Source organism: Protopterus annectens, chromosome 3.part0, assembly GCF_019279795.1.
Source record: "Protopterus annectens isolate FY-2018-M chromosome 3.part0, PAN1.0, whole genome shotgun sequence".
In the NCBI taxonomy this organism is placed as follows: Eukaryota; Metazoa; Chordata; order Ceratodontiformes; family Protopteridae; genus Protopterus; species Protopterus annectens.
The window spans coordinates 300,764,569-300,791,689 of record NC_056731.1 but is presented as its reverse complement, the minus strand read 5'-3'; the positions used below and the strand labels follow the sequence as shown (position 1 = coordinate 300,791,689).

Sequence of the window (27,121 nt, the reverse complement as noted above, 5' to 3'; positions counted from 1 at the left end):
GGAAGTTGAGACGTTGGATAAAAATACTTCCAAAGTTGACACTGCTGAAGTACTTTTTACTAGACTTAAAATTAACTAAAAAAAAAAAACTAAACATAAAGAACCTACATTCCGCCTGGTAACAATATATCCATACTTGAAAACTTACTGCATTGAACCTAAGCAAAGAAACCAAGGCATTGCTGAAAACTAGGAACAAAGCATGGGACCAGTGGCATAAAATCAGTTCCCAACCCTCAAAATAAGCATACCATGAACATAGAAATAGAGCAAAGAGACTAGCTAAACATAAGATTAACTGCTACCGCAACATCCAAACTAAACATCAAAACAACCCACAAAAGTTCAGGGCAGCTATAAACATCTCCTTCCAGGTAAATCAAGTACAGCCGCCCCAACTTCTACAAAAACACCTCAGAAAATATAGCTACACAATTCAATAAACACATAACCAAGTCCATCCAAGCCATCTCCAACTTTCAGAACTCCTCTCCCAACACAGGAGCACTAAAATCATATAACACTTTACCTTTCAACCAGTCTCTACAGCCATGATAAAAAAAAAAAAATTGCTTCAAAAACTCAAACCCACAATACTGGCTGCAGATAAACTACCAGATGACTTTCTTAGAACTGTAGCTGAAGCTATAGCCTACCCTCTAGCCATCCGTATTAATAGATCTATGCATGAAAATCTAGTCCCAGAGATATGGAAAATCTCTCTCATTATTCCACTACACAAAGGGGGTATTTCTACAGAACTGATCCCCTCTGTCTAAAATTCTAGAGAGATTTATACATACTTAAATTATAGACATGGATTACTTACACACTCAAACTTCTATCAAACACTCAACATGGCTTTTGTCCCTTTCACAGTACTACCACTGCTCTAATGTCTTTCACCAATACAGTAAACCAACACAGAAACAATGGGAAATTTGTATCTGCTCTCTTTCTTGACCTTTCAAAAGCTTTTGACATGGTCTGACATAGTAAACTCATTAAATGTTCTTTCAGATCTGAATCCAAGTCAAATAGCTTTGGAACCAGGCAACAGAGAATAATATGGACACCAACAGTCAACTCAATGGCAAAGTGACCTCTCCCCTCTGCTTCTTGTGACCACAGGGGTCTGCAACCTGTGGCTTCCTGTAGCTTTGAAAAATAATGGTCACTCTGACACACACACACACACACACACACACACACACACACACACACACACACACACCGAGCGATGGATTTTAAATATTGCTCTTATAAAGTTAAAAACTTGCTAGAATGACGTTTATTTACCATGCATTCCACACATACTAAGAGCAATCCAGCAATTCCTTGACAGCATCAGCATCTCCTGAAAAGTTTCAGTACCTCTCCACCATACCTCTAAAACTCTTACCACAAGAAATCTGGACAGAGACACAAATAAAGGGGGAACAAAGGGAGAAAAATAGGGACAAATTTTGAATATTGCTCCTATAAACTTACAAACTTGCTCGAATAACACTTTCTGTTAACATGCATTTTACACACAGACACAGATCCCAAAAAAAAAAAAAAATCTCAACAAAAATAATACAGTTCTTATAAACTTAGTTATTTTATATACAGTAGACTTTTGGCTTTCCCCAGTTAGGGGTCACCACAGCAGAACTCCGGTCCGCTCATGATTGGCAGTGGAATTTTACGGTGCCGAGTTGCCAGCCTGACGCCCAACCTTCAAAGAAGTCACACCCATTCACGCTCGCACCTACCTACAGGTTTAACGTCAGTCGACCGCGGGGAGGACATGCAGACTCCACAGGCACTCCAGCCGAGAATTGAATAGGAGAACCTCTTGCTGTGAGGCAACAACGCTAACCGCTGCACCACCGCAGCTATTATAATAACTATATATAAAACTTAATGCGCTGTGTTATCTTCATTTTATGGGTCAGATATGTTTTTGTGGCTCAAGATGATTCTGATTTGGTAGGAGAAGGGCCAGAACGGCTCTTTTGATAGTGAAGGTTGCAGACCCCCACCCTAGGAGTTCCCCAAGGACCATCTTTGGACCCCTACTGTTCTCCCTATTTACTAACAGACAAGACTTTTTCTTCAGTCGAAGCATGGCTTAATAATTCCCACCCAATTCTGAATCCCAACAAAACAAAACTTCTTTTCCAACCTATTAGATACACTGTATCATGTCACACTGTATCATGTCCCACATTTAATATTATGTCCAAGAACAAGACTATTATCTCACCCGTAACTCACACCAAACGTCTAGGGGAAGAGACAGGCAATAATATGAGATTTGATATCCACTTCTCCCAGACCATAAAAAAGTGCATAAAAAAATTGGTGTTCTATACAGAAATAAACAGTTTCTTACAAAAAACTTAAAACCCACCATTGCACATACACACCTAATCTCAACATTTCTCTCTATGCCTTACCAATTCTGATTAACCTTAGAAAGACTGATTTAGATAAACTGTACTCCTGTTACAACAAAATAGCCAGGTTTGCCACAGACTCCTTATAGATCACATCACTGTACAGCACTAAAGCAACTTAACTGGTTGGAACTTCCTCAGCTCTTACTCTTTAATCAACTTTCTCTAGCCCATAAAATTCTGAATCAGCCAGAGAAAACCCCTGCACTTCAAAATCCTTTACATCCCCATTCGAGTAATAGGAGTCTCTGCTCCAAATAAATTCCCATTAGACGTAACTAAGGCCAATAATGCCTCAGGGGAATCACTCTTCTCCAACTTCATCATGCCTAAAATATGGAATACACTGCCTAGCAATATATTGTCTTCTACTTCCTTAGTTCAGTTTAAAATAATGCTAAAAACTCACCTAGTAAATATTTGGCTCTGCTCTTGTACAAGTCCTGGATAACAGCAATTAATTTCCTAACCTGCATACATTCTAATCTGATAACTGTAAATATTATTTATTTATTTATTTGTTTGTTTATTTAACATTTGTTTACCAGGATGGTCCAACTGGACAGCTGGTGTCCATTTTCAGCGGTGTCCTGGGGGGAAGGCCCCAGAACAAAATTACAGAATACAAACAATATATAGCAATAACATAGGTTACAAATATAAAAAGGTTAATACACTAATACAGATGAATTACATACAAGAATAAGTGCAATACTCTATAGTCAAGTAGCACTGTAGTATACTATAAGCATGCAAACAATATTTACAAAATGTAAAGAGAGGGTGAAATATAGTAGAATGTTTGAGTGGAATAGTAGTAATGGTCCCCTCTAGCAATCCCATAATTTCCTTGGGCAATTTTACACTCTCATACCATGTCTAATACGTGTCTAATATGTGTCCCCTATTTGTTTTGTCTTTCACATTTGATGTAACTGTAAAAGTTCTTATACTTAATCTAAATGTACACTGTCGATTTATTCATATTTGTACATTTTATGTTTATGCGGTGCTTTTCACTTTGGGCATCTGCTTAGAAAAGGACTTGTGTCCAGTTGCGCCTTCCTGGTAAACAAATGTAAAATAAATAAATATAATAATTGGTTATGATCAGTCCAAAGTTGTGTCTACAAGACACAAATGTCAAGAAATTCACAGACAGCAGAGTGAAGTGAAGCTCGAGAGGAGAATATCGACATGCAAGTAGAAAACATGTAAGCGGTTTCTGATTACAAAGACTGAATCATAATTCTCTGTAGTGGATGGAGCTTTATCTACTTGATGCAGTTCCATTTACAGAAAAAACAGAAGTGAAATACAGAATCACACAGTGTTTTAAAAGACTTGAAAAATTTGAAACACGGGCAGAAGCAGTGGCCTGCTGAATAACTAACATAAAAATTAAAGCATGTACATTTATACTGTAAACCCAAGAATACCAAGAAGGAATGACTTTTTTAAAGTTATGCACTTTTATTTGTAGGTAGGTAAACAAATGAAAAGCAAACATGGGCCTCAGGGTCTCGATACAAGTGTTAAAGGTTTTACAATTTTTTTTTTCAACAGGATACTTACTATGTTACAAACACGGATAATCAGTTTTACAATTCTGTCATAAAAAGTATTTAAAGGAACAGTATAAAAGTAAGTGCAGTGATTGTACCCTAAACTGGTTTAAATACATAGCATCATATTATGTTCTATTAAATCAGTCTGATGACAAAAGTGCTAAATGGCTTAAGAATTTCATATCCTGAACTGGTAACAAGCTGATTCGATACTGATCTCCTCAAGTCTTACACCATCTGCTTTTTGTTTTTCACGTGTCTAAGGGATTCTAAAAAGTAGATGGTTTCTTTTGTTTTTGGAGAGTAACACATATCCCCTGTGTGCATGCATAAACATATGTGGAGGTAGCTGTCTCTAAGTATATGTGGCTTATGTGGGGATCTGCTGTGTACTGCAGGTTTCACTACTAGTCATTAAACTTCATTCCAAACACACAACTCACGGGACACTTACCCAAATCCAACAGTACAAGATATTTCCTTCATCACCAAGGCAAACTGTGATATATTCCATTTATCTCCTTTTGCTCTCCTTTATCTTGTTTGGATAACTGTTTTGAATTAATTTCACTGTGAACTGGTTTACGTATTTTTTTTATTAGTTATTTTATTAGTTCCCCCCCCCCCCATTGTGAGTGATTTATTTTTGTTACTGTAACTCTGCGGTGAATTTCAGATTTTTTTTAATGTTCTTGGTAATTTTTTTTACTGCCATAATGAGGAGTACATTATTATGTTAGGTTTAGAGTTTAGGTACAATGTATCAGTTTACTGCCATTCAATGTAGATTTTTAGACTCCCATTTATTGTGTCAGTAAAACGGTTTTCAGTTTGGGTGGATGTGCCTGAGATAGGGTTGTGATTCTTTCAGTATTTTTAATTCCAAATTTGCAAATTTCATTAGCGTAATTTTTTTTTTTTTTTTGGTTAATATGACTGAAGCTGTTCCAAGATGACTGACTACAAAGTTAGAGCAGTGATAAATGCACAGTGACATAGGCAGAAGTGTAATAAAAAATCTATACTTTGGTTTACAAAAATAAAACGCATATACAACCACATAACCCCACATCGCACAAAGCATCCCTCGTTAAAATACGCAGAGATACTCATTGCACTACACAAGCTAAACTGTTACGCATCATATATCGCCCCAGGCAACAATATCAGTACAGCAGAAGGCATAGCATCTTCAGCATCCTCCAATATAACCCAAGAAATCATTATCCTTGGGGACTTCAACACATACTGGACCCTAACCACATCGGACACCCCCTCCACCAGTATTAAATCTTTAAGGTTTCTCTCTGCTTACAAATGCATGCACTAGATATAACCAACCCTCGCTTAATGCTTCTACATTAGACTGGATCCTTTCAAGCAGATAAAAAAAACTGAAGGATATTAGAGAGCTCTGAAATAGGTGACTCAGATCCAGAATTCTCTGTGGTCTGGGTCTGTAAAAGCTAGGCAAAGCTTGTTTCTATTACCCTAGAAAAGGAGATGGGATTGTGGCTAATACAGAGTCGAGCAAGCCGCAAATCAACCTTAAAAGGATGTTTTATACTTTTGAGGATAAGAAGTTGTCCTGATAAGGATGTTTTAGTCAGAGTGACAAAATTAACATGAAAGTAATCTTGTTCTCCAACTCAGAATCTTGCTAGTTAGCGTTCTGTGGTTGTTTTCTATGTTGAATTTCCCAATCTCTTGAGATAAATGAAAAACTTACAGTCCTGATAAAGGATGTTTGAGGATCAAATGAGTACCTTCATCTTGACAAGGACATCATTAGTGTCCAGGTTCTAGTCCTTTATCTCAGGTGCAAGAAAGAGAGAGTCTGAATTCTCTTCATTGCCAAAATACAACTAGACATCAGCAGGGTGATTTTATACCGCATTTACTAGCTTTCACCACCAAAACATTTCTAAATACATAAAACAAAGCAATTAGGGACATCTTCACTGCGGCAATGCAACTCAGAAATCATAGATTAAGCCTGTGTTGGAAAGAAGCCTTCTAGCTTATCAGTGAGAGTGGTAAGCACGAGGTAGCCTTATCAGTGGGAGTGGTAAGCACTAGGTAGCCTATCTACCACAAGAAGAGTGACTTCTGGCCCAGAAATTGTAGTTTATTGGCTGTGTGGGCAGTTTTTCCATCTCTTTCAACTTTCTGGTTTAAAAGCCCACATTTGCGCTTGTTTCCCACCTTTCCAGCAACTAGTCTAGTCCAGACACAAATCTGCTGTATCCAGGACTGTTTGTAAGCTTCTGAGCAGTGCCAAACTCTTCAATTTTTCCCTTAGATCTACTAGTTCTCTCCTCTCCTGCACTTTTACTAGCTTATTAGTCTAGCACTTTACCAGACTTCTTGTAGCAATTACTGTAGCACACAAAAGTGTTACCAGCACTAAACGTTCTACAAGGAAATGGCTCCAGTACTCATTATTAATGCCCACCCCTCCAGGGATGTCTTAAGGTCAGTTCCCTTTGCTTTCTCCTACTAATCTGGTGAACTTGGGTACCCTGACGCAATGTAGTAACTACCTCATGTACACTGCTAATCCTTTCCTCTTGTCTCCCAACACTCAGACTTGCGACATGCACTTATATATACAAATTGGAAGCCACACACTCTCCAGCCAAGACCGGAATAGCTGGTCAAGAGGAGAAGGTCAACACTTGCACCGCATGGAACACATAGCCCTCCAGAACACACATCAGCACTACCGTCACATAAAAACGCAAACCACACACCCACCTTCACGAAGGCTCTCAATAAAAATCTACGCAAACACCAGAAACCTTCAAGGCAGAAAAGCACTCAACCACCACAACACAACACTAATCATGAGACACATAACTCTCCTAAACGGAGTGCCATTCAACCAAAGCCCCCAAGGCAAAACAGCATGCCCAACACTATGGTCATAGTTGACTCGATAGTGAGGCACACTGATGTCCCACGCGCTAGGTTGAATAAGGAGAATGTAACAGTCAGCTGCCTGTCAGATGCCAGGATCTGCCACTTAACACACACACTCAGGTCCCTCAACAACAGGTACAAATATGACTCTGTCATTGTACATGTGGGTGTGAATGACCTGAGACATACCTCCCTGGACTACATGAAAAGTGACATGGAGGAGCTCTCGGATTATGTAGCCCTGGAGACATACCTCCCTGGACTACATGAAGAGATATGGAGGAGCTCTCAGACTATGTAGTCCAGGCGGGTATGACCCTAGCCATGAGCAGCATCCTACCATCACCCAGAATGATACCACAGTACAAGCAGAAAATGATTGATTTCAACAATTGCCCAAATTTCTGGTATCATTCTAAGGGGATCCGGTATCTGTTTGCATGAGATGACATAAGGCTCTTGCCACCCCTATAGTCCCTTTTTTAGGTGGTGCTCCAAAGACCAAATTACCACCGTAATAACTGCAAACAAATGCAGTCTGAGGGTCATGCTGTTCATTGCTAGAAGTCTAAATCTCAAAATGCACTTACTCGAAGCACTCCTTAAAATGGAGAACATCGACATTTGTGCCGTAACAGAGACCTGGTTCAAGGCAGCAGAAAGCACCCCTGCACTACCAGGCTATAACTCATTCCACACCTTTCGTCCCCAGAACTTGGAACGAAGCGCCAAAGATGGTGGTGTTTCCATAATCATAAAGGATGCGCACACCTCCAGACTAGTAGCCCAACATAATGCATCTGAGATACTTCAGGTGCAGCTAACATTGGGTAAGACAGCCATTCAGGTAATAGCCTGCTGTACAGTGCATTTGCCCCCCTTCCTGATTTCTTATTTCTTTGCATGTTTTGTCACACTTAAATGTTTCAGATCATCAAACAAATTTAAATATTACACAAATATTAGACAAAGATACCCAAATAAACACAAAATGCAGTTTTAAGTGATGATTTTATTTATTAAGGGAAAAAAAACTATCCAAACCTACATGGCCCTGTGTGAAAAAGTAATTACCCCCCTTGTTAAATCATGAAGTAACTATGGTTAATCACATTTTTGGGAAAGCTAAGTTCAATTTCACTAGCCACACCCAGGCCCGATTACCACCACACCTCTTGAATCAGGAGATCACGTAAACAGAACCGGTCAGGCAAAGTGAAGTAGGCCAAAAGATCCCAAAAAGGAAGACATCATGCCGTGATCTAAAGAAATTCCGGAACAGATGAGATACAAAGTAACTGACCTCTATCAGTCTGGAAAATGTTACAAAGTAATTTATAAAGCTTTGGGACTCCAGCAAACCATGGTGAGAGCCATTATCCACAAATTCAGAAAACATGGAACAGTGGTGAACCTTCTCAGGAGTGGCCGGACTACAAAAATTACCCCAAGAGCACAGCGACGACTCATCCAAGAGGTCACAAAAGAACCCAGAACAACATCTAAAGAACTGCAAGCCTCACCTGCCTCAGTTAAGGTCAGTGTTCATTACAACTATAAGAAAGAGACTGGGCAAAAATGGCATGCATGGCAGAGTTCCAAGTCAAAAACCACTTCTGACCAAAATGAACATAAAGGCTAGTCTCACTTTTGCCAAAACACATCTTGATGATCCCCAAGACTTTTGGGAAAATATTCTGTGGACTGACTAAACAAAAGTTGAACTTTTTGGGAGGTGTGCGTCCCGTTATATCTGGCGTAAAATTAAGACAGCATTTCAGAAAAGGAACATCATGCCAACAGTCAAACATGGTGGTGGTAATGTGATGGTCTGGAGCTGCTTTGCTGTTTCTGGACCAAGACGAATTGCTGTGATTGATGGAACAATGAATTCTGCTCTCTACCAAAAAATCCTGAAGGAGAATGTCCGTCCATCAGCTCGTGACCTCAAGCTGAAGCGCACTTGGATTCTGCAGCAGGACAATGATCAAAACACACCAGCAAGTCCACCTCTGAATAGCTTAAAAAAAAAAAAAAAAAAAAAAAAGAAGGCTTTGGAGTGGCCTAGTCAAAGTCTGGACCCAATTGAGATACTGTGGCATGACCTTAAAAAGGCGGTCCATGCTCGGAATCCCTCCAATATGGCTGAATTAAAACAATACTGCAAAGAAGAGTAGGCCAAAAGTGAAAGACACATTGCCAGTTATCGCAAATACTTGATTGCAGTTGTTGCTGCTAAAGGTGGCACAACCAGTTATTAGGTTTAGGGGGCAATTACTTTTTCACATAGGGCCAAATCATCACTTAAAAAATGCATTTTGTGTTTACTTGGGTTATCTTTGTCGAATATTTACATTTGTTTGATGATCTGAAACATTTAAGTGTGACAAACATGCAAAAAAATAAAATCAGGAAGGGAGCAAATACTTTTTCATTGCACTGTAGGTCCCCAACCATGTCCCAAGACTCACACTCCCCATTCCTAAGCACCCTGGAGAATATTAGGGTCCAACCTAGCACACATACTGGGTGACTTCAACTGCCCCTCCATTAACTGGGAAAACTACTCATGTACCAATACACTTGCCCAACGTTTCCTGGAATTCATTAACTCCAATGGCCTGGACCAGCTCGTTCTTACCCCCACTAGAGGTAGCAACATCCTTGACCTGGTCATTACTAACATGGGTGACCGTTGCACAACACCAATGGTCAACTCCTCCCTGGTTAGATCTGACCACAAACTAATCACCTTGGAAATCTACATCCCTCTGATCGCCGAATCATACACCAATGCACTGTACAAACACGTACATGCACGGATCTCACCATACCCAACAGAACCAAGATGCCCTCCTCCAAAAAAAGGAAGGCAATCTGGTGGTCCCCTGCCATAAACAAACTCTACAACAGAAGAAGGAAACTGATGCGGAATAAGAAGGTGAAGTCCCAATACTGGAAAAACTCCCTTATCAGTCTCAACAAAAAGTTGAGATCTCTCATCAAATCCTCTAAAGCTAGCTATGAAAACAGAATTGCAACAGATAGTAAAAAAAGACAACCACAAGGCCTTCTATAGTTATGTAAAGAATCTCCACGGCAATACCCAGACTTGCTCTGAACTAGTGCACAATGGTACCTCCTATACAGAGCCAACAGATATTGCCAATATACTGGCTGACAGATTCAGTGCTAACTTTACCCCCCCCCCCCCAAGGGACCAGTCACAATACCAGTAGATTGCCAGGCACCCAGTATTACTGCAGCACAAGTTAAAACAGCACTGACCAAGGCCAAGAATACAACTTCTATGGGACCTGACAATATCCCTGGCTGTGTTCTACATGAACTACAGAGTGAACTGGCACCTTACCTGTGTGCTCTGTTCAATCACAGCCTCACCTCAAGCTTTGTCCCTACCGAATGGCACAATGCTACAGTCATCCCTCTCCACAAAGGAGGACTGACTACAGATCCTGGGAACTATCGCCCAATTAGCCTTACAAGTCTGATATGCAAAGCTATGGAATGCATCATAATGGACCTAATAAACAAGGATATAGGGAATCTCCAAACTCTGGATTCCACACAGTTTGGCTTTGTGAAGGGTAGATCATGCCAGCTCAACTTGGTCAACTTCTTTGAGTCAGTCACCAGAGCTGTGGATAAAGGCAAGGTGGTTCATACAGCCTACCTTGATCTGGCCAAGGCCTTTGATACCATTCCCCACTCAGGAATCACAGAAAAACTCACTAAGATAGGCATCAACACCTATATCACTAGGTGGGTTGCAAACTGGCTCACAGACAGAACCCACAGTGTGAAAGTAGCTGACTCCAAGTCACACTGCCAACCAGTCATGAGTGGAGTCCCACAGAGTTTGGTCCTGGGTCCTCTCCTGTTTGGTATCTACTTCTCTGAAGTCCAGGCCAACACAAAGAGACTCTGACTGACAAAGTTCACAGACGATTGCAAGTTGGGAGCTATTATTAACTCCCCGAGTGATGCTGACATCCTACAGAAAGGCCTCACTGAGACCAACGACTGGTGTCAGAACCATGGCCTTAAGCTCAATGTGATGATTTTTTGCTTTTATCTATTCTACCTTGTTAACTAACAATATTGTGTTTCTTCTTCTTGTAGCTAAACTAGCTCAATTATAAAGATAAATAAAGCCTAGCCTTCGGGCCTATTCATCACATCATTGCTTGTATTTACTTATTCACCTGTAACACAGAAGACTATATCTAGTGAAGCATGAATCAAAAAATTAAGAATTAAGGACAGGGCAGGTGCAAGAAGACAGCAGCTAAGAATCAGACAATAGATGCTACAACTGTCACATTGGCACATACTCAAGGCTTCTGTCTGCAGTGATGGAAAGAAAGGCTCAGAAACAGATCCAGTTCACTAGAAGGATTGGCTGGGTAGGGGGGGGTGTGCACTAAGTGGCAACCAGACAGCTCTCAGGGGAAAAGGGTCTTAATGTAGTTTGTGCCATCTCTGGTGGAAAACACGGGACCTTGCACATAAAGCTCAGCCTGTAAAGGGAGGGAAGTGAGAGAATGTTCTTAACACGATGAGAGGTTACACGCTCAATGCCGACTAACAACACTGCACACTGTACCTGCTTTTAAGCTCCTAATTAACAGAGCCACAGTAATGGCTTCCATTGCCCTGTCTTGTGACTTTTCTTATTGGAGTCCTCACCCTCTGATTTGAGAGCCACAATGCTCTTCGCCCTGAGAAGTTTAGAGGCCTAATTGGCAAAAGGTTCTTTCTGGGAAAGTTTGGTTAGCAGATGTGTAAGTACCTGGGGACAATGGAAAGGAATGAAAAAGTCAGAGGGAAAGGCATATAAAATTCAAACATGCTGTAAACCTGTGATCTTTTAAAACCAACTACCTTAACATCAGGCAATACTGTAATCTTAACATTTACAAACAGCACAATATTGAATGTCTTATCCAAAGTACTTATCTGGGAAATATTCTACATCATTCCCATACACAAAGAAAACCATGACTACAACTTAAACTTTAGACCCACTGCTATAAAATCATTTATATCCAACAATCTAGCAAAATGCATTAACCTTCAGACTCACAGCTATACTATCATTCATATCCAAAATGCATTAACAAATGGCAAGACACTTAATCTTCTGTCACCCACCAAAATGGATTCTGCCATGCCTACCATACAAACACGGCATTCAGAGTATCTAATTTTCATCTAAACCAAAATAAAAGCTCACAGTTTCCAACTTCTTACATAAGATTAAGCTTTCAATAATGTTCCACACAAACTTCTAATACAAAGACTTGTCATGCAAGATACAAGCAGTAATACCAGAAATTGGTTCAAAACCTACCGTTTTGAAAGGTATCAGTCAAACTAGTAAAACAGACTCTTACTCAACCTCTCTGCCCATTACAGATAGAGAGTTCCACAAGGCACTAGTCTTGACCCCCTCTTACTCAATATACTCAATCAATAATATGAACAAAGCAGATGAAAATGCATAATTAATTCAATATCCCGTGGTGGTGCTGCGGTAGCATTGTCGCCTCACAGTAAGACGCTGTCCGGTTCGATTCTCAGCTAGAGTGTCTTCTACGTGGAGACGTGCATGAATGGGTGTACCTTCGTTGAAGGTTGTGCGTCAGGGCTGGTAACTCGGCACGTAAAAATCAACTACCAATCATTAGCGGACCGGAGTTCCGCTGTGGCGACCCCTAACTGGGAAAAGCCGAAAGACTCAACAACAACATGCCGCTGGAAAATGCATCATTAATTCAATACGTTAATGGCTCCAATCTAATATGTATAATGAAACTCCAGTTCAACTCTACTTGCAAACTCAACAGAACTTTCTCAACTCAGAAAAATGTCTCACTAAGTCACAGCTAGTTTTAATGTTAAAAAGCCATCTTACAACTAAAAAGCCACTACTTTAATTAAGCATCCTCAAACACATCACTAGGACCACTAAACCAAACTAATCTATTAGGTATAACCATAGGCAGCAAACTAAAATTTGATTACCATATTAAATTACAGTGCAAACAAAACCAATCAAAAATGAGGTATTCTTTACAGAATTGGATTGCTCAAATCCTCTTTTATCCCAACTATTAATATGAATCCCCTATCCAAAAATAAAAAAACATAATCAAACTAGGAAAAAATGCTAGAATAAAACTGCTAGATTTGCCACAAATCTCCTCACCAAACCTCATTATTGTTTTACATTCTAGCAAATATGCAGTCTCAAACTCCAACATGCTACAACGTTATCTCAGTTTAAGGATCACGTCTAAAGGTGCAAAATGGCCTTTTGTTTTTGAATAATGCATGAAAACACTTATAAAACATTTTTAAAAACTGCTTCCGAACATGGAAGACTAAATATACTGAACTATGTTAACAGCATGAATATTCATGGACGGGCAGGAGGCACTTGAGGAACTTTGGGTTCTTCTGTAATCATACTGGATTAGTGTAGGTTAAGTAATTGCAAATTAGTTATGCAATTGACAAAAACTCCTAAATTAAAACAAAATGATCTTTTCTTAACGAATCCAAACTAGATGGGCTCAGTGTCTGGACATTCTCTATGACCTGACTGATTCGTTCCATGATAAGTCTTTGCTCCATGATAAGTCTTTGCATGGCTTGACTTGGCTTATTAGTAATCACCTAGGTCTACGAAGGTCCTCCCTTATTGCAGGGGAATGACTGTAACTGTTCTCCATTCACTTGGTACAAAACCTTAGAGAGACTGAAACTGAACTGTATGGCTACATCATGCATCATACAATTTAAGATGCATCCAAGTATATTATCAGGACCTATTGATGCAGTATTTTAGCTTCTGACAGATAGCACTTTTAGGACTTGGTCTTGTGGGACAGCTGGAGGAGAGCCAGTTTCAGGTATACCTTGAGGGACGGACAAAGAGATGAAAGAAGGATAAAATTGGGGAAAAATTTACCAACCAGTAGGTTCACTATATCTTCAGCCTCAGTGTTGGTAACATAGTTCACAATCAGCTCCTCAAAAACTCAAAGTTACTGCAGGCATAAAGCACAGAAACTCAAGTACCATGCATTCAGTCACATCTGAAACCTCAGACTTTAAAGCATCATAGTTAATTAGCTGAAGTTTATTTAAACACTCAGACTGCCACAGTCAAGCTATACCTGGAAATTCCAGAGTACCACAAGGTTATAACCTTACTTCTCTACTTACCCCTTCCTACACCTTTCTCATTGGGAAGACAACAATAACTCTTTCAAATACAAACATGCTTTTCTATGTTGAGGATATGATCATTTGCAAGCCATTCACTCTTAGCAGCAAAACCTCCAAATAGCAGAGCTCAAGGTTTACAACCAACAGGTCTACCAATAAAATCAACAGAAAGCTAAAACCTTACTACCTAGCATTAGTGGAACCCCTCTGATTTGAAGTTGCCCTGAATCAAGGACTTGAGCATTAGGCTGAATCCAGTATTGACCTTTTCAAACTACAATTTGATCATTTTTCCTCAGAGATCTTCCCTGTTGTGAGAATGAAGGAGCACTATCATCAAGGGCTCCCACACGCTAGTTACTTAAACTGCTACTGCCGATACAGTTCTTCCACAGGACAGTTCAATCCAGTTTAAATCTCAAACAGGCAGACAACAACAAGCTTAGACCTGTACATAACAGGGATGCAAGATTTTGTTCTGGGAACAGCCTGTGAAACACTTAACGGTACCATTAAACAACAGCTTGAATGGGATACAATGACCTATACCTAGCACTCTATGTCAATACACTTTTTCGGCTGGATGCTACCCCTACATTAGCTAACACTCTATTACTCCCTTCACTCCTTACATACTTTCAGGGACGCTTCTCTTCATACCACCTACCCCTTACAAAGTCTACAGACCACATCTTCTTACAGGTTATCCCAATCATGTGGAAGCCCTTGCACCAATGAACTGAATTCCACCAGCATCTTCAAAACTTTTTTACAAGCCCACATTCTATTCACAAACAAGTGGATATTGCCAAACAGTAATATACCTACTTATGAAATCCACCCCATCAGGCACTGTATAATAACCCTTGCATAACCTCAATAATCCTGTAATTTTTTCACTGGTACTAATGTCTGTAGTTCTTCAGTGCTGGAACTTCAAATCCCCTCTCCAGGACTCTCCTGAAAACAAGCCATGGGTTCAGTGAAACTACCAATGTAAAAAGAATTAAAATTTACAGACAACCCCATACGTAATGCCACAACTAAAACATCAACTGTACTGTTCATTTGGCATAGAGCTGTAATTCTAAGAGGCATCCAGAAAAAGAGTTTCAATACAAACTTCTGTGTTTGCATTACGTATCACCACTCATCTTACATATAAAAGCCTTATCTATAGTATGACCAAAACTATGGAATGCTTTTCCCTGTTCAGAATGGGATAACCCATTATACATTTGTTACACAGATGTTGCAAAACGCTTAGCAAGCTAGAAATCAAATGCGTGCAGCACAAACACAAGGTTTTTAACTCACCCCTAATCTCTGGTCCCTGTCTCATGTGAAGTCCTCATGCGCTCACCTTACTTGTACAAGTTTCCACTAAAAATACACACACTAGTTAGTAAGTTATAGCATACCCTGTGTGTACATGCATGTGCAGACAGATGTCTATCTGTACTCATACAAAATTTAACCTTGTGGCCTAGGCTGTAGCTGAAAAGGGTCCACACATTCCTTTCAAATGCTAGGATTTTAGACCTAAAATTTACACTTATTCCAATCAGATTACTGATGTTCCCGATTCCTCACAATCAACAATACATACAGCATCTACTATTATATATTCATAGGTAGGTACTAGGCTATCTGCCCGAGGGCATTTATAAGCTTAGCCTAAGTGTGTCAGCTTTCGCCACCCCATTGACTAATTAACTGATCCTCTGTCAAGCAGAGTGATCTCAGGGGTGTATTTTCTGTTACCTATCCACTCGTCAAGGTTTCTCTTGAAGAGTGTTAGTGAGGGGCTCTGCCTGATGTAGTTTGGAATTTTGTTCCAAAGCATGGGGAGTCTCTGTGACAGGAATCTATCCCTCCAGCATGTTCTATTTATTGTTGTGGCGAGGTTTAGCTCACTAGAACACGTGGCTCGCAGTGACTTGGATTTCTTTAGGTGGAGCATGTCCATCAATTCTGAGTTGGACATGGCTTTGTAAGTCAGGCAGAGTTCACATCTGAGTACAGCCGGAGTGTTTTCAGTGGGGCTGCATAGGACATATGTTTGAGGTCAGTAATCCTTTTGGTGAGGTACTTTTGTAGTCTTTCCAGCTGTTGGAAGTGTCTTGTGAGGTACATCCCAAATGGGGCATTGTACTCTATGATGGGTCTAATGTGTGACGAGTAGAGGGGCACTATTACCTCTTTATTTCTAGATGCGAACTCTTTAGTAATTGGATGGGCCACACAGAAGGATTTCCTAACTACTTTGGCAATATGATTGTCAAAAGAGAGATTACTATCTACCTGGGTCCCCAGATCTCTTATTACCTCTTCTGTATTAAGGCAGCTGCCACCTATGTGGTAATTCTCGGGTGTTCTGTTTTTCCCAAACGCTATGACTATGCATTTTTTGGCATTTAGCTTGAGGCCATGACTTTGACACCAGGTGTCTGTCTCAGTAAGGCCCTTTTGGAGGATGTCCGTGTCAGCCGAAGAGTCAATTATGGCTCCCGGTTTGCAGTCATCGGCGAACTTGGTTAGCCATAGTCCTCCTGTGTTTGTCTGTACTTCTGAGAAGTATATGCCGAACAGTAAAAGTCCCAGGACCGAGCCTTGTGGGACACCATTTGTGACTGGTTTACAGTCGGACCTGGTGCCCACTATTCTTACCGTGTGAGTTCTGTCTGTAAGCCAGTTGGCAAACCATCTCGTGATGTAGGGGTTTATGTTCAAACTGGTGAGTTTTTCTGTAAAACCCGAGTGGGGAATGGTGTTGAAAGCCTTGGTGAGGTCAAGGTAGGCCGTGTGAACCACCTTTCCCTCGTCTATGGCCTTGGTGACTGTCTAGAAGAAGTCAACTAGGTTTAGTAGGCATGATCTGCCCTTAACAAAGGCAAACTTGTTAATGAGTTCCATGATGATGCGCTCCATAGCCTTGCAGACCAGGCTAGTCAGGCTTATGGGGTGATAGTTACCAGGGTCAGCTGTGGCACCTCCTTTGTGGAGAGGAATAACCGTTGCTGTTCGTCATTCTATGAGCACGTGGCCTGTGGAGAGGCTGAGGTTGAACAGCGTGTTTAGGTGGGGGGATAGTTCGTTCTGTAGTTCGTGCAAGACGCAGCCTGAGACACCATCTGGTCCCACTGACGCTGTGTTTTTGGCTTTTGAAAGGGCTGTTTTCACCTGTGCGTCTGTGATTTTTGGGACAATACACTTTTCCGGTATTGTTGTGGGCCCTTTAGGAGGTGAGAGGGGGTGAAGTTTGCACTGAATCTATCTGCCAGGATGTTGGCAATATCAATAGGTTCAGTATATTTTGTGCTATTTTGCACTAGTTCAGTGCATATCTGTGAGTTGTCACTTAGATTCTTAACATAGCTAAAGGCTTTGTGGTTATCTTTTGAATCCTTGGCTATTTTTCTTTCAAAGTCAGCCTTGGATGATTTCATGAGGGACCTTAGTTTCTTACTGTTACTGATCAGGGATGTCTTTCCTTCTTGGGATTTGCTTTTTTACTGAACTAGTTTCCTCCTTCTACTGTACAGCCTGTTTATGGCAGGGGTCCACCAAACTGGTTTCCTTCTCTTAGAGGAGTGAGTCTTGGTTTTGCTAGGGATGGCATGATCCATGCATCCTTGTAGGTGCTCATAGAGTGTATTTGTAAAGGTTTCTGCATCTTGGGCAGCGTTATCCTTTAGCGTGGGGGCTGTGAAACTTGCCACCTCTGTCTTAAGTAAGGTGAAGTTTGCTTTAGAAAAGTTTTTTACTGTGGTTTCCTTAGTTGGGGGTGATGGTGGGGTGTGGACATCCACAGTGATTAGTTTATGGTCTGATCTAACCAGTGACGGGTTGACCTCCGGTGTGGAACACCTGTCGCCCATGTTGGTGATGACCAAGTCCACTATGTTTTCACCTCTGGTAGGGGAGTTTACCAGCTGATCCAGGGTGTCTGAGTTGATGAATTCCAGGAAGCTCTGGGCCTGGGAGTTTGTAATGGAGTAGTTTTCCTAGTGAATGGTAGAGTAATTGAAATCGCCCAATATCAGGGTGTTCAGTAGGACCATCATGTTTTCCAGTGTCTCCAGAAAGGTGGAGAGGTGGTCCTGGGTCATGGAGGGTGATCTGTAGCAGGCCACAATTTGCATTGCAGATTTGCCCGATGTTAGTTGCACATGGATGATCTCAGAGGTATCATGCTGCGCCACTAACCTGGAGGTGTAGGTATCCATTATGAATATGGATATAACCCTTCCTTTTGTGTTTCGGTCCGTGTTCTGTGGCCAAAACATATGGTATGAGTTGTAGCCCGGTAGTGCTGGGGTGCTCTCTGGAGCCTTGAAACCAGGTTTCAGTTACTGCACAGATGTCGACATTCTCCATACTGAGGAGTGCATAGAGCTCATGCATTTTGAGATTTAAACTCCTGACGTTGAGTAGCATAACCCTCAGTTTTTTGTTAATTGTGCTGTTTACGGAGGTGTGTTTGACTTTTGAGCCTTGCCTAAAAAAGGCACTATGGGGGCAGCAAGAGCCTTGGCCAGTATTCGAAAGCGTAGGGGTGAAAGGTGCAAGCCGTCTCTTGCGAAGCAACATGGCTTGTCGAGCATGTCGTCCCAGGCTGACAGACACTGGATCCCCTTTGAATGACACCAGAAGCTTAGACAGTTGTTGAAATTGTTCATTTTTTCTTTATACTGAGGTATAATTCTTGGTGAGGGCAGGATGCTACTCAGGGTCAGGGTCATACCAGCCTGGGCTACATGATCAGAGAGCTCTTCCATGTCTCTTTTCATGTAGTCCAGGGAGGTATGTCTGAGGTCATTCACACCAACATGAACAATGACAGAATCATATTTGTACTTGTTCTGGAGTGACCTGCGTGCTTGTGTTATGTGGCAGATTCTGGCTCCTGACAGGCAACTAACCATAACCTTCTGCTTGTCCAGCCTAGTGAGTGGGACGTCAGTGTGCCTGACTATAGAGTCACCTATTACTAGTGAGTTAGGTATGTTATTTCGCCTTAAGGGCTGTGATTGTGTGGCACACTGATTTTGTGTTTTATGTGTTGTCTGGTTTGTGACTGGAGGTGCAGGTTGTTTGGGTGTCTGCTTTGGAGGTCTGATGCTTTTGCAGGTTTTTATTTAGCGCCTCAGAGTATGATTTTGTGTATTTTTGCCAGTGCTGTTTTAGTAGGTCTGTGTGCAGCTAGAGGTGCGGTACAAGTGTTAACCTTCTCCTCTTGACTGTCTGTTCCAGTCTTGGGTGGAGACAGATTAGCTTCCAGTTTGGCTGTACAATTGCATCTCTCACATATGTTAGTGTTTTGTGGTAGGAGGAGAGGGTTGTCTGTGTACATGAGGCAGTTGTAACATTGCCTCAGGATATCCAGATTCACCAACTGGACTGGAGAGTACACCTGAAATTACCCTTTAGTCATGCCTGAATAGTAGGGTGAGGTGCTTAGTCGCTTGGTTGGTGAGGGGTGAATAAAGAGCCTTGCCCTGCTGGGTAATCAGTGTCAGGTTATATTAGTACTTGCTATTAGGTCTGAGCAAGTGCTGGGCTGTAGGATGCTTTTTAAGTGCTTAGGTTGACAGTTAAGACTAGTTTCAAGGGAAAAACTGAAGAGGAGACTTAGTGGAGTCGGGAATAATTTAACCATAGCTAACTGGTGCTGCCCGGTGCGTAAAAACGTGCAAACGTGGTTTTTATAGTAGGGAAATGAGAGAGGTAGAAATTAGCCCAAAATGGGCAATACACTAACTTCTAGGCTGGAACCACTCCTCCAGGAACAGCTAGGTTGCTCAAAGCTCCCCTCTCTCACAGGTTACAAGAGAAACTTACTTCTATCCAAGTAAGTTATAGGCAACTCAGAAACTAGTATCACAGCCTTGAATTCAGCACTAGCCTGAAAATTGGACTTTACCAGCTTAGAAAGGCAGGAAACAAGGAGTTTTTTTTTGAAAAGATAAGGCAAAAACAGTAAATAATACACTAAAACAGCTTTAAACGACTACAAACGATCAGAAAAGGCTACCGCACTTTAGTGTGTAGCCTACAACAGTTAAATTATTTAAACAAAAACAACTTTTTAAAAGTGCAGGCAGTCAAATAAGTACAGTATGTGAAAAAAACAAGCTTTTAAATCACAACAAACGCTGGAAAATCTGCGTTTAGGCGGAAAACAGTTAAGAACAGCAAGAAAGTACAGAAAACGGATACTTAAAATCACTCCAAAGTCTCACTTCTAAGCTAGAAGGCTTGTATCAGTTTAAGGCTTTCTAGTGCTACCCAGTAGGTTAGTTACAGGAAAGATGGGAAACAAGCACAGATGTGGTCTTTTAAATCAGAAAGTTGAAAGAGACGGACAAACTGTCCAAATGGTCAGTAAACTACAATTTCTGGGCCAAGAAACTCTCCTCTCGTGGTAAACAGGCTACCTAGTGCTTACCACTCCCACTGATAAGCTAGAAGGCTTCTCTCCAACACAGAAGGACTTGGGGGGCTCAGAAGCTTACCAACAGTCCTGGATACAGCAAATCTGTACCTGGACTACACTTGTTACAGGAAAGGCGGGGACCAAACAGAAAACGGGCTTTTACCCAGAAAGTAGAAAGAGATGGAAAAACTGCACAGACGGCCAATGAACTACAATTTCAGGGCCAAAACCCACTCTTCTCGTGGTAGATAAACTAGAAGGCTTCCCTCCAACACAGAAAGGCTTGGGGGGGGCTCAGAAGCTTACCAACAGTCCTGGATACAGCAAGTCTGTATCTGGACTTGACTAGTTACAGGAAAGGCAGGAAACAAGCTTAGAATTTTTTTTTTTGTTACAGAAAAGCAGCTAAAACAGCAGTAAATACAATTCAAATTGCAGTGCAGACCAGCACGCCCGAGTCTGTAGCAACACTATGGCAAATACAGCTCAAATAAATGCAATTAAATTAACAAATTACTAAAAAACAAGTGCAGAAGACATTAAATTAGAAGGCTACTAACAAGCAGTAATAAGTGCAGAGTAAGAGCGACTGAACAGATAACAGCACATAGAAGAGCAAATAAGACAGTTACAGTAAGAGCAGCTGAATAAAAAAAAAAATATATATATATTTTAAGGAACAGAGCAGGATTAAGAGGCTACAGGGAACAGAGCAAGATTAAGAGGCTACAGGGGTTGTCCTTCCCAAATGCTCTCTCTGTACACAGTAGGAGTGCCTGAAATCAGAAAATGACCTCACTGCGCTCAGTTGAGTGAGCAAATGAGATGGGCCCAGAAGGAGTATCCAAATACAAATCTACAAGAGGGGCAGGCAGGCAATTTCAAAGTCACCAACATAAACATCAAAACAAGAACAGGGAGGATTCATAGGTAGGTACTAGGCTATCTGCCCAATGGCATTTATAAGCCTAGCCCGAGTGTGTCAACTTTCGCCGCTCCACTGATTAATTAACTGATCCCCTGTCAAGCAGAGCCAATGAAGTGATCCAGGGGTGTATTTTCTGTTACCCATCCACTCATCAAGGTTTCTCTTGAAGAGTGTTAGTGAGGGGCTCTGCCTGATGTAATTTGGAATTTTGTTCCAAAGCATGGGGAGTCTCTGTGACAGGAATCTATCCCCCCAGCATGTTCTATTTATTGTTGTGGCGAGGTTTAGCTCACTAGAGCGCATGGCTCGCAGTGACTTGGATTTCTTTAGGTGGAGCATGTCCATCAATACTGAGTTGGACATGGCTTTGTAAGTCAGGCAGAGTTCACCTCCGAGTAAGCGATACAGCCGGAGTTTTTCAGTTGGGCTGCATAGGACATATGTTTGAGACCAGTAATCCTCTTGGTGAGGTACTTTTGAGGTCTTTCCAGCTGTTGAAGTGTCTTGTGAGGTACATCCCAAATGGGGCATTGTACTCTATGATGGGTCTAATGAGTGACAAGTAGAGGAGCACTATAACCTCTTTATTTCTAGATGCGAACCCTTTAGTAATTGGGCCACACAGAAGCATTTCCTAACTACTTTGGCAATATGATTGTCAAAGGAGAGATTACTATCTACCTGGGTCCCCAGATCTCTTATTACCTCTTCTGTATTAAGGGGGCTGCCACTTATGTGGTAATTCGTGGGTGTTTTGTTTTTCCCCAAACGGGATGACTATGCATTTTTTGGCATTTAGCTTGAGGCCATGACTTTGACACCAGGTGTCCGTCTCAGTAAGGCCCTTTTGGAGGATGTCCGTGTCAGCCGAAGAGTCAATTATGGCTCCCAGTTTGCAGTCATCGGAGAACTTGGTTAGCCATAGTCCTCCTGTGTTTGCCTGTACTTCTGAAAAGTACATGCTGAACAGTAGGGGTCCTAGGACCGAGCCTTGCAGGACACCACTTGTGACTGGTTTAGAGTCGGACCTGGAGCCCGCTATTTTTACCGTGCGGGTTCTATCTGTAAGCCAGTTGGCAACCCATCTCGTGACGTAGGGGTTTATTGTTCACGCTGGTGAGTTTTTCTGTAATACTCGAGTGGGAAGTGGTGTCGAAAGCCTTGGCAAGGTCAAGGTAGACTGTGTGAACCACCTTTCCCTCGTCTATGGCCTTAGTGACTGTCTAGAAGAAGTCAACCAGGTTTAGTACGCATGACTTGCCCTTAAAGCCGAACTGGGTCGGGTCAAGTGTTTGAAGGTTCCCAATGTCTTTGTTAATGAGTTCCATGATGATGCGCTCCATAGCCTTGCAGACCAGGCTAGTCAGGCTTATGGGGCGATAGTTACCAGGGTCAGTTGTGGCCCCTCCTTTGTGGAGAGAAATAACCGTTGCTGTGCGCCATTTAATGGGCACGTAGCCTGTGGAGAGGCTGAGGTTGAACAGCATGTTTAGGTGGGCTGTTCGTTCTGTAGTTCGTGCAAGACGCAGCCTGGGACACCATCTGGTCCCATTGACGCTGTGTTTTTGGCTTTTGAAAGGGCTGTTTTCACCTGTGCGTCTGTGATTTTTGGGACACTACACTTTTCCGTTATTGTTGTGGGCCCTTTTGGAGGTGAGAGGGGGGGTGACGTTTGCACTGAATCTGCCAGGATGTTATCAATATCAGTAGGTTCAGTATATTTTGTGCTATTTTGCACTAGTTCAGTGCATATCTGTGAGTTGCCACTTAGATTCTTAACATAACTAAAAAAGGCTTTGTGGTTATCTTTTGAATCCTTGGCTATTTTTCTTTTGAAGTTAGCCTTGGATGATTTCACAAGGTCCTCAGTTTCTTACTGATACTGATCAGGGATGTCTTTCCTTCCTGGGATTTGCTTTTTTTCGAACTAGTTTCCTCCTCCTATTGTATAGCCTGTTTATTGCAGGGGTCCACCAAACTGGTTTCCTTCTCTTAGAGGAGTGAGTCTTGGTTTTGCTAGGGATGGCATGATCCATGCATCCTTGTAGGTGCTCATAAGGTGCATTTGTAAAGGTTTCTGCATCTTGGGCAGCGTTATCCTTTAGCGTGAGGGCTGTGAAACTTACCAACTCTGTCTTAAATAAGGTGAAGTTTGCTTTAGAAAAGTTTTTTTACTGTGGTTTCCTTAGCTGGGGTGGCGGTGGGGTGTGGACATCCAGGGTGATTAGTTTATGGTCTGATCTAACCAGTGACAGGTTGACCTCCGGTGTGGAACACCTGTCGCCCATGTTGGTGATGACCAGGTCCAATATGTTTTCACCTCTGGTAAGGGAGTTTACCAGCTGATCCAGGGCGTTTGAGTTGATGAATTCCAGGAAGCGTTGGGCCTGGGAATTTGTACTAGAGTAGTTTTCCCAGTGAATGGTAGAGTAATTGATATTGCCCAGTATCAGGGTGTTTGGTAGGACCTTCATGTTTTCCACTGTCTCCAGAAAGGTGGAGTGATGGTCCTGGGTCATGGAGGGTGATCTGTAGCAGGCCACAATGTGCACTGCAGATTTGCCCAATGTTAGCTGCACATGGATGATCTCAGAGGTATCATGCTGCGCCACTAACCTGGAGATGTAGATATCCTTGATGAATACGGATACACCCCCTCCTTTTGTGTTTCGGTCCGTGTTCTGTAGCTGAAACGTGTGTTACGAGTTGTAGCCCGGTAGTGCTGGGGTGCTCTCTGGAGCCTTGAAACCAGGTTTCAGTTACTGCACAGATGTCGACTTTCTCCATACTGAGGAGTGCTTAGAGCGCATGCATTTTGAGATTTAAACTCCTGACGTTGAGTGGCATAACCCTCAGTTTTTTGTTAATTGTGCTGTTTACGGAGGTGTGTTTGACTTCTGAGCCTTGCCTAAAAAAGGCACTATGGGGGCAGCAAGAGCCTTGGCCAGTATTCAAAAGCATAGGGGTGAAAGGTGCAAGCCGTCTCTTGCGAAGCAACGTGGCTTGTCGAACATGTCGTCCCAGGCTGACAGACACTGGATCCCCTTTGAATGACACCAGAAGCTTAGACATTTGTTGCAATTGATCATTATTTCTTTATACTGAGGTATCATTCTTGGTGAGGGCAGGATGCTGCTCAGGATCAGGGTCATACCAGCCTGGGCTACATGATCAGAGAACTCTTCCATGTCTCTTTTCATGTAGTCCAGGGAGGTACGTCTCAGATCATTCACACCAACATGAACAATGACAGTCATATTTGTACTTGTTCTGGAGTGACCTGAGTGCTTGTGTTATGTGGCGGATTCTGCCTCTGACAGGCAGCTAACAGTAACCTTCTGCTTGCCCAGCCTAGTGAGTGGGACGTCAGTGTGCCTGACTATTGGTTGGTGGGGAACTAACTGCAGAGAGGCAGCCACAACTTCAGTGAAAAACACAAATAAATAAATTAAATACAGTACTACATGACAAAGAACAGAAAAAAAGTATACTTAAATTCACTTATACGTCCAGTTGATTTCAGGTAGATGTTAGCCGGCCAAAGCTCAAATCTTAAGCCTTTCTACTGTTAAAAAAAAGTAAGACAGTGTTCCTCTTTCTGGTACCCTGCTATGATTTGTAATGGTCAGTGTTATGAATTTTAAAGCTCAGAGACCAGCCCACCAAGCAAGTTAACTAATGACAAAATAAATATGCAAATGCATACACGTGCAAAACTGAAATAAACATATGCCTTTTAATATACTGAGCACTTCTAAGGTTCTGTCTTTTTAATTTCATATAAAACCGAATAATGCTCTCTGCATTGTGTTTACATTTTTTCATCAATCGTGTAATCAAGTGGTCACTGAAAAAAAAAGGACCTTACTGGTCCACTTCAATAAAATACAAAACAAAAATAATCAAGCAAGCTCCAAAGTATGGATCAGAGCAACTAAGACAAGTCATGTACAGTTACAAACATTTAGTGTAGATGTGTATGTATATATATATATATATATATATATATATATATATATATATATATTTACACAGCAAAACTTACAAGATCAACTACAAGTTATCTGTAATTAAAATGCGTACTTCAAAACTGCCTATTGATACACATGACAATTCTAGACAGACAACACTGGCTCCAAACGAAACACAATGCTCACATTTCGATGCCCCGTCTTATGTTTAGTCCAAACAGCTCAAACACCAATAACTGTTTTACCGATTTGATCCCTAAATCTCTTGGTATCAATTATCTACTTAACTGGCTCGATCCGAAAGGGGTACTTTACAGGCAGTAACCAAGAAAAACAGAGATCACAGTTAAACAGCATAAAAAGCACAACACAAAACAAGGATGGCACCATACGCTATGTAAACATCGGTACCAGTTTTAATAAGAAAACCTCTGACACCAATGATCTGTTCAAAAAGGGAAACAAATGACAGCCCGTGTTTTGTTACAGAAATGAACATGTTCACATCAGGAATGACATCACACATACGATATCCCATTTTAAACATTTGCAATGCAAATACGTTCATTCTGATGTGGCAGCTTAGCGACTTCTACAGCACCGATGTCATATACCCTCCAGAGAATTAGAAACATGGTAAATTCAATGGATCGGACATTACTATAACAAAGAAAGCAGTACAACAGAACACTCTATACCTGAAGCAATATGTAAACACACAAATGCACAAGGCCTTTCATCTTAAAACATGATAAATTACTACACAGACATATTTTGCCTTTTTCCGCACACATGCAAGAAATAAACCTATTTGAACAGTATTAATTACCTCCTGCAACAGTAGCCATAATCTCCGAATAAAATGCTTAGATGTTAACAAAACATTAAGAATGAAATGCAATGACATCCAATATTACACAGACCCCGATATTGACTCAAAATGTAACCCTGTTAACAATGGCCGACTTGCAGCAAAGCATTTTGGGATTGTGACATGCGCACTTCAAAGTCCTGGTGTAAGCATTCTGGTCTTGTTGACCGTAACCATTGCGTGAAGTCGGTAGTGTCATGATTGTGAAGCTATTAGTGTTAAGATGGTTCACTCGTTGTATTTACCAGTTTGCAGATGTATACTGTCTGTAACAAATTTAGTTGGCGTTTACTTTTTACTAAATATAGCGTAAACTGATTATTAAAACAGCGTGTACATGTTTTTTATGTTTCATTTAAAAAATGTTAAACTTTGAACTGATGCAGGCCTGATATAACTGCATCTGGTTTCATAGTTTAGTACTAGGCTATCTGCCCTGGGGCATTTATAAACCTAGCCATAGTGATGTGGCTTTCGCCACCCCATGTAATGGTACAAAAGTGTACAGAATAGATTTAGAGTACTGTGCCTCTGTCTAGTAGTGACACAGACCCCCTTGCATAATAGAATTAGTTTATTGTGCCTCTGTCTAGTGTACAGAATAGATTTAGAATACTGTGCCTCTGTCTAGTAGTGACACAGTGAAGACCCCCTTACATAATAGACTTAGTTTACTGTGCCTCTGTCTAGTAGTGACACAGAGATGACCCCTGGGATAAAC

The 27,121-nt window shown here is 41.4% G+C and overlaps 1 protein-coding gene across 1 annotated transcript in view; it reads right to left on the bottom strand.

Moving 5' to 3' along the window:
* RBM33 (RNA binding motif protein 33) overlaps positions 1 to 26,496 on the bottom strand; it is a 1,894,586-nt gene extending 1,868,090 nt beyond the window's left edge. The window contains exon 1 of the mRNA XM_044064784.1: positions 26,359 to 26,496. Within this exon, the coding sequence (XP_043920719.1) occupies positions 26,359 to 26,377 (19 nt within the window). The 5' untranslated portion in view covers positions 26,378 to 26,496. The remainder of the gene's footprint in view (positions 1 to 26,358) is intronic.
* Between the last annotated feature and the right edge of the window lie 625 nt (positions 26,497 to 27,121).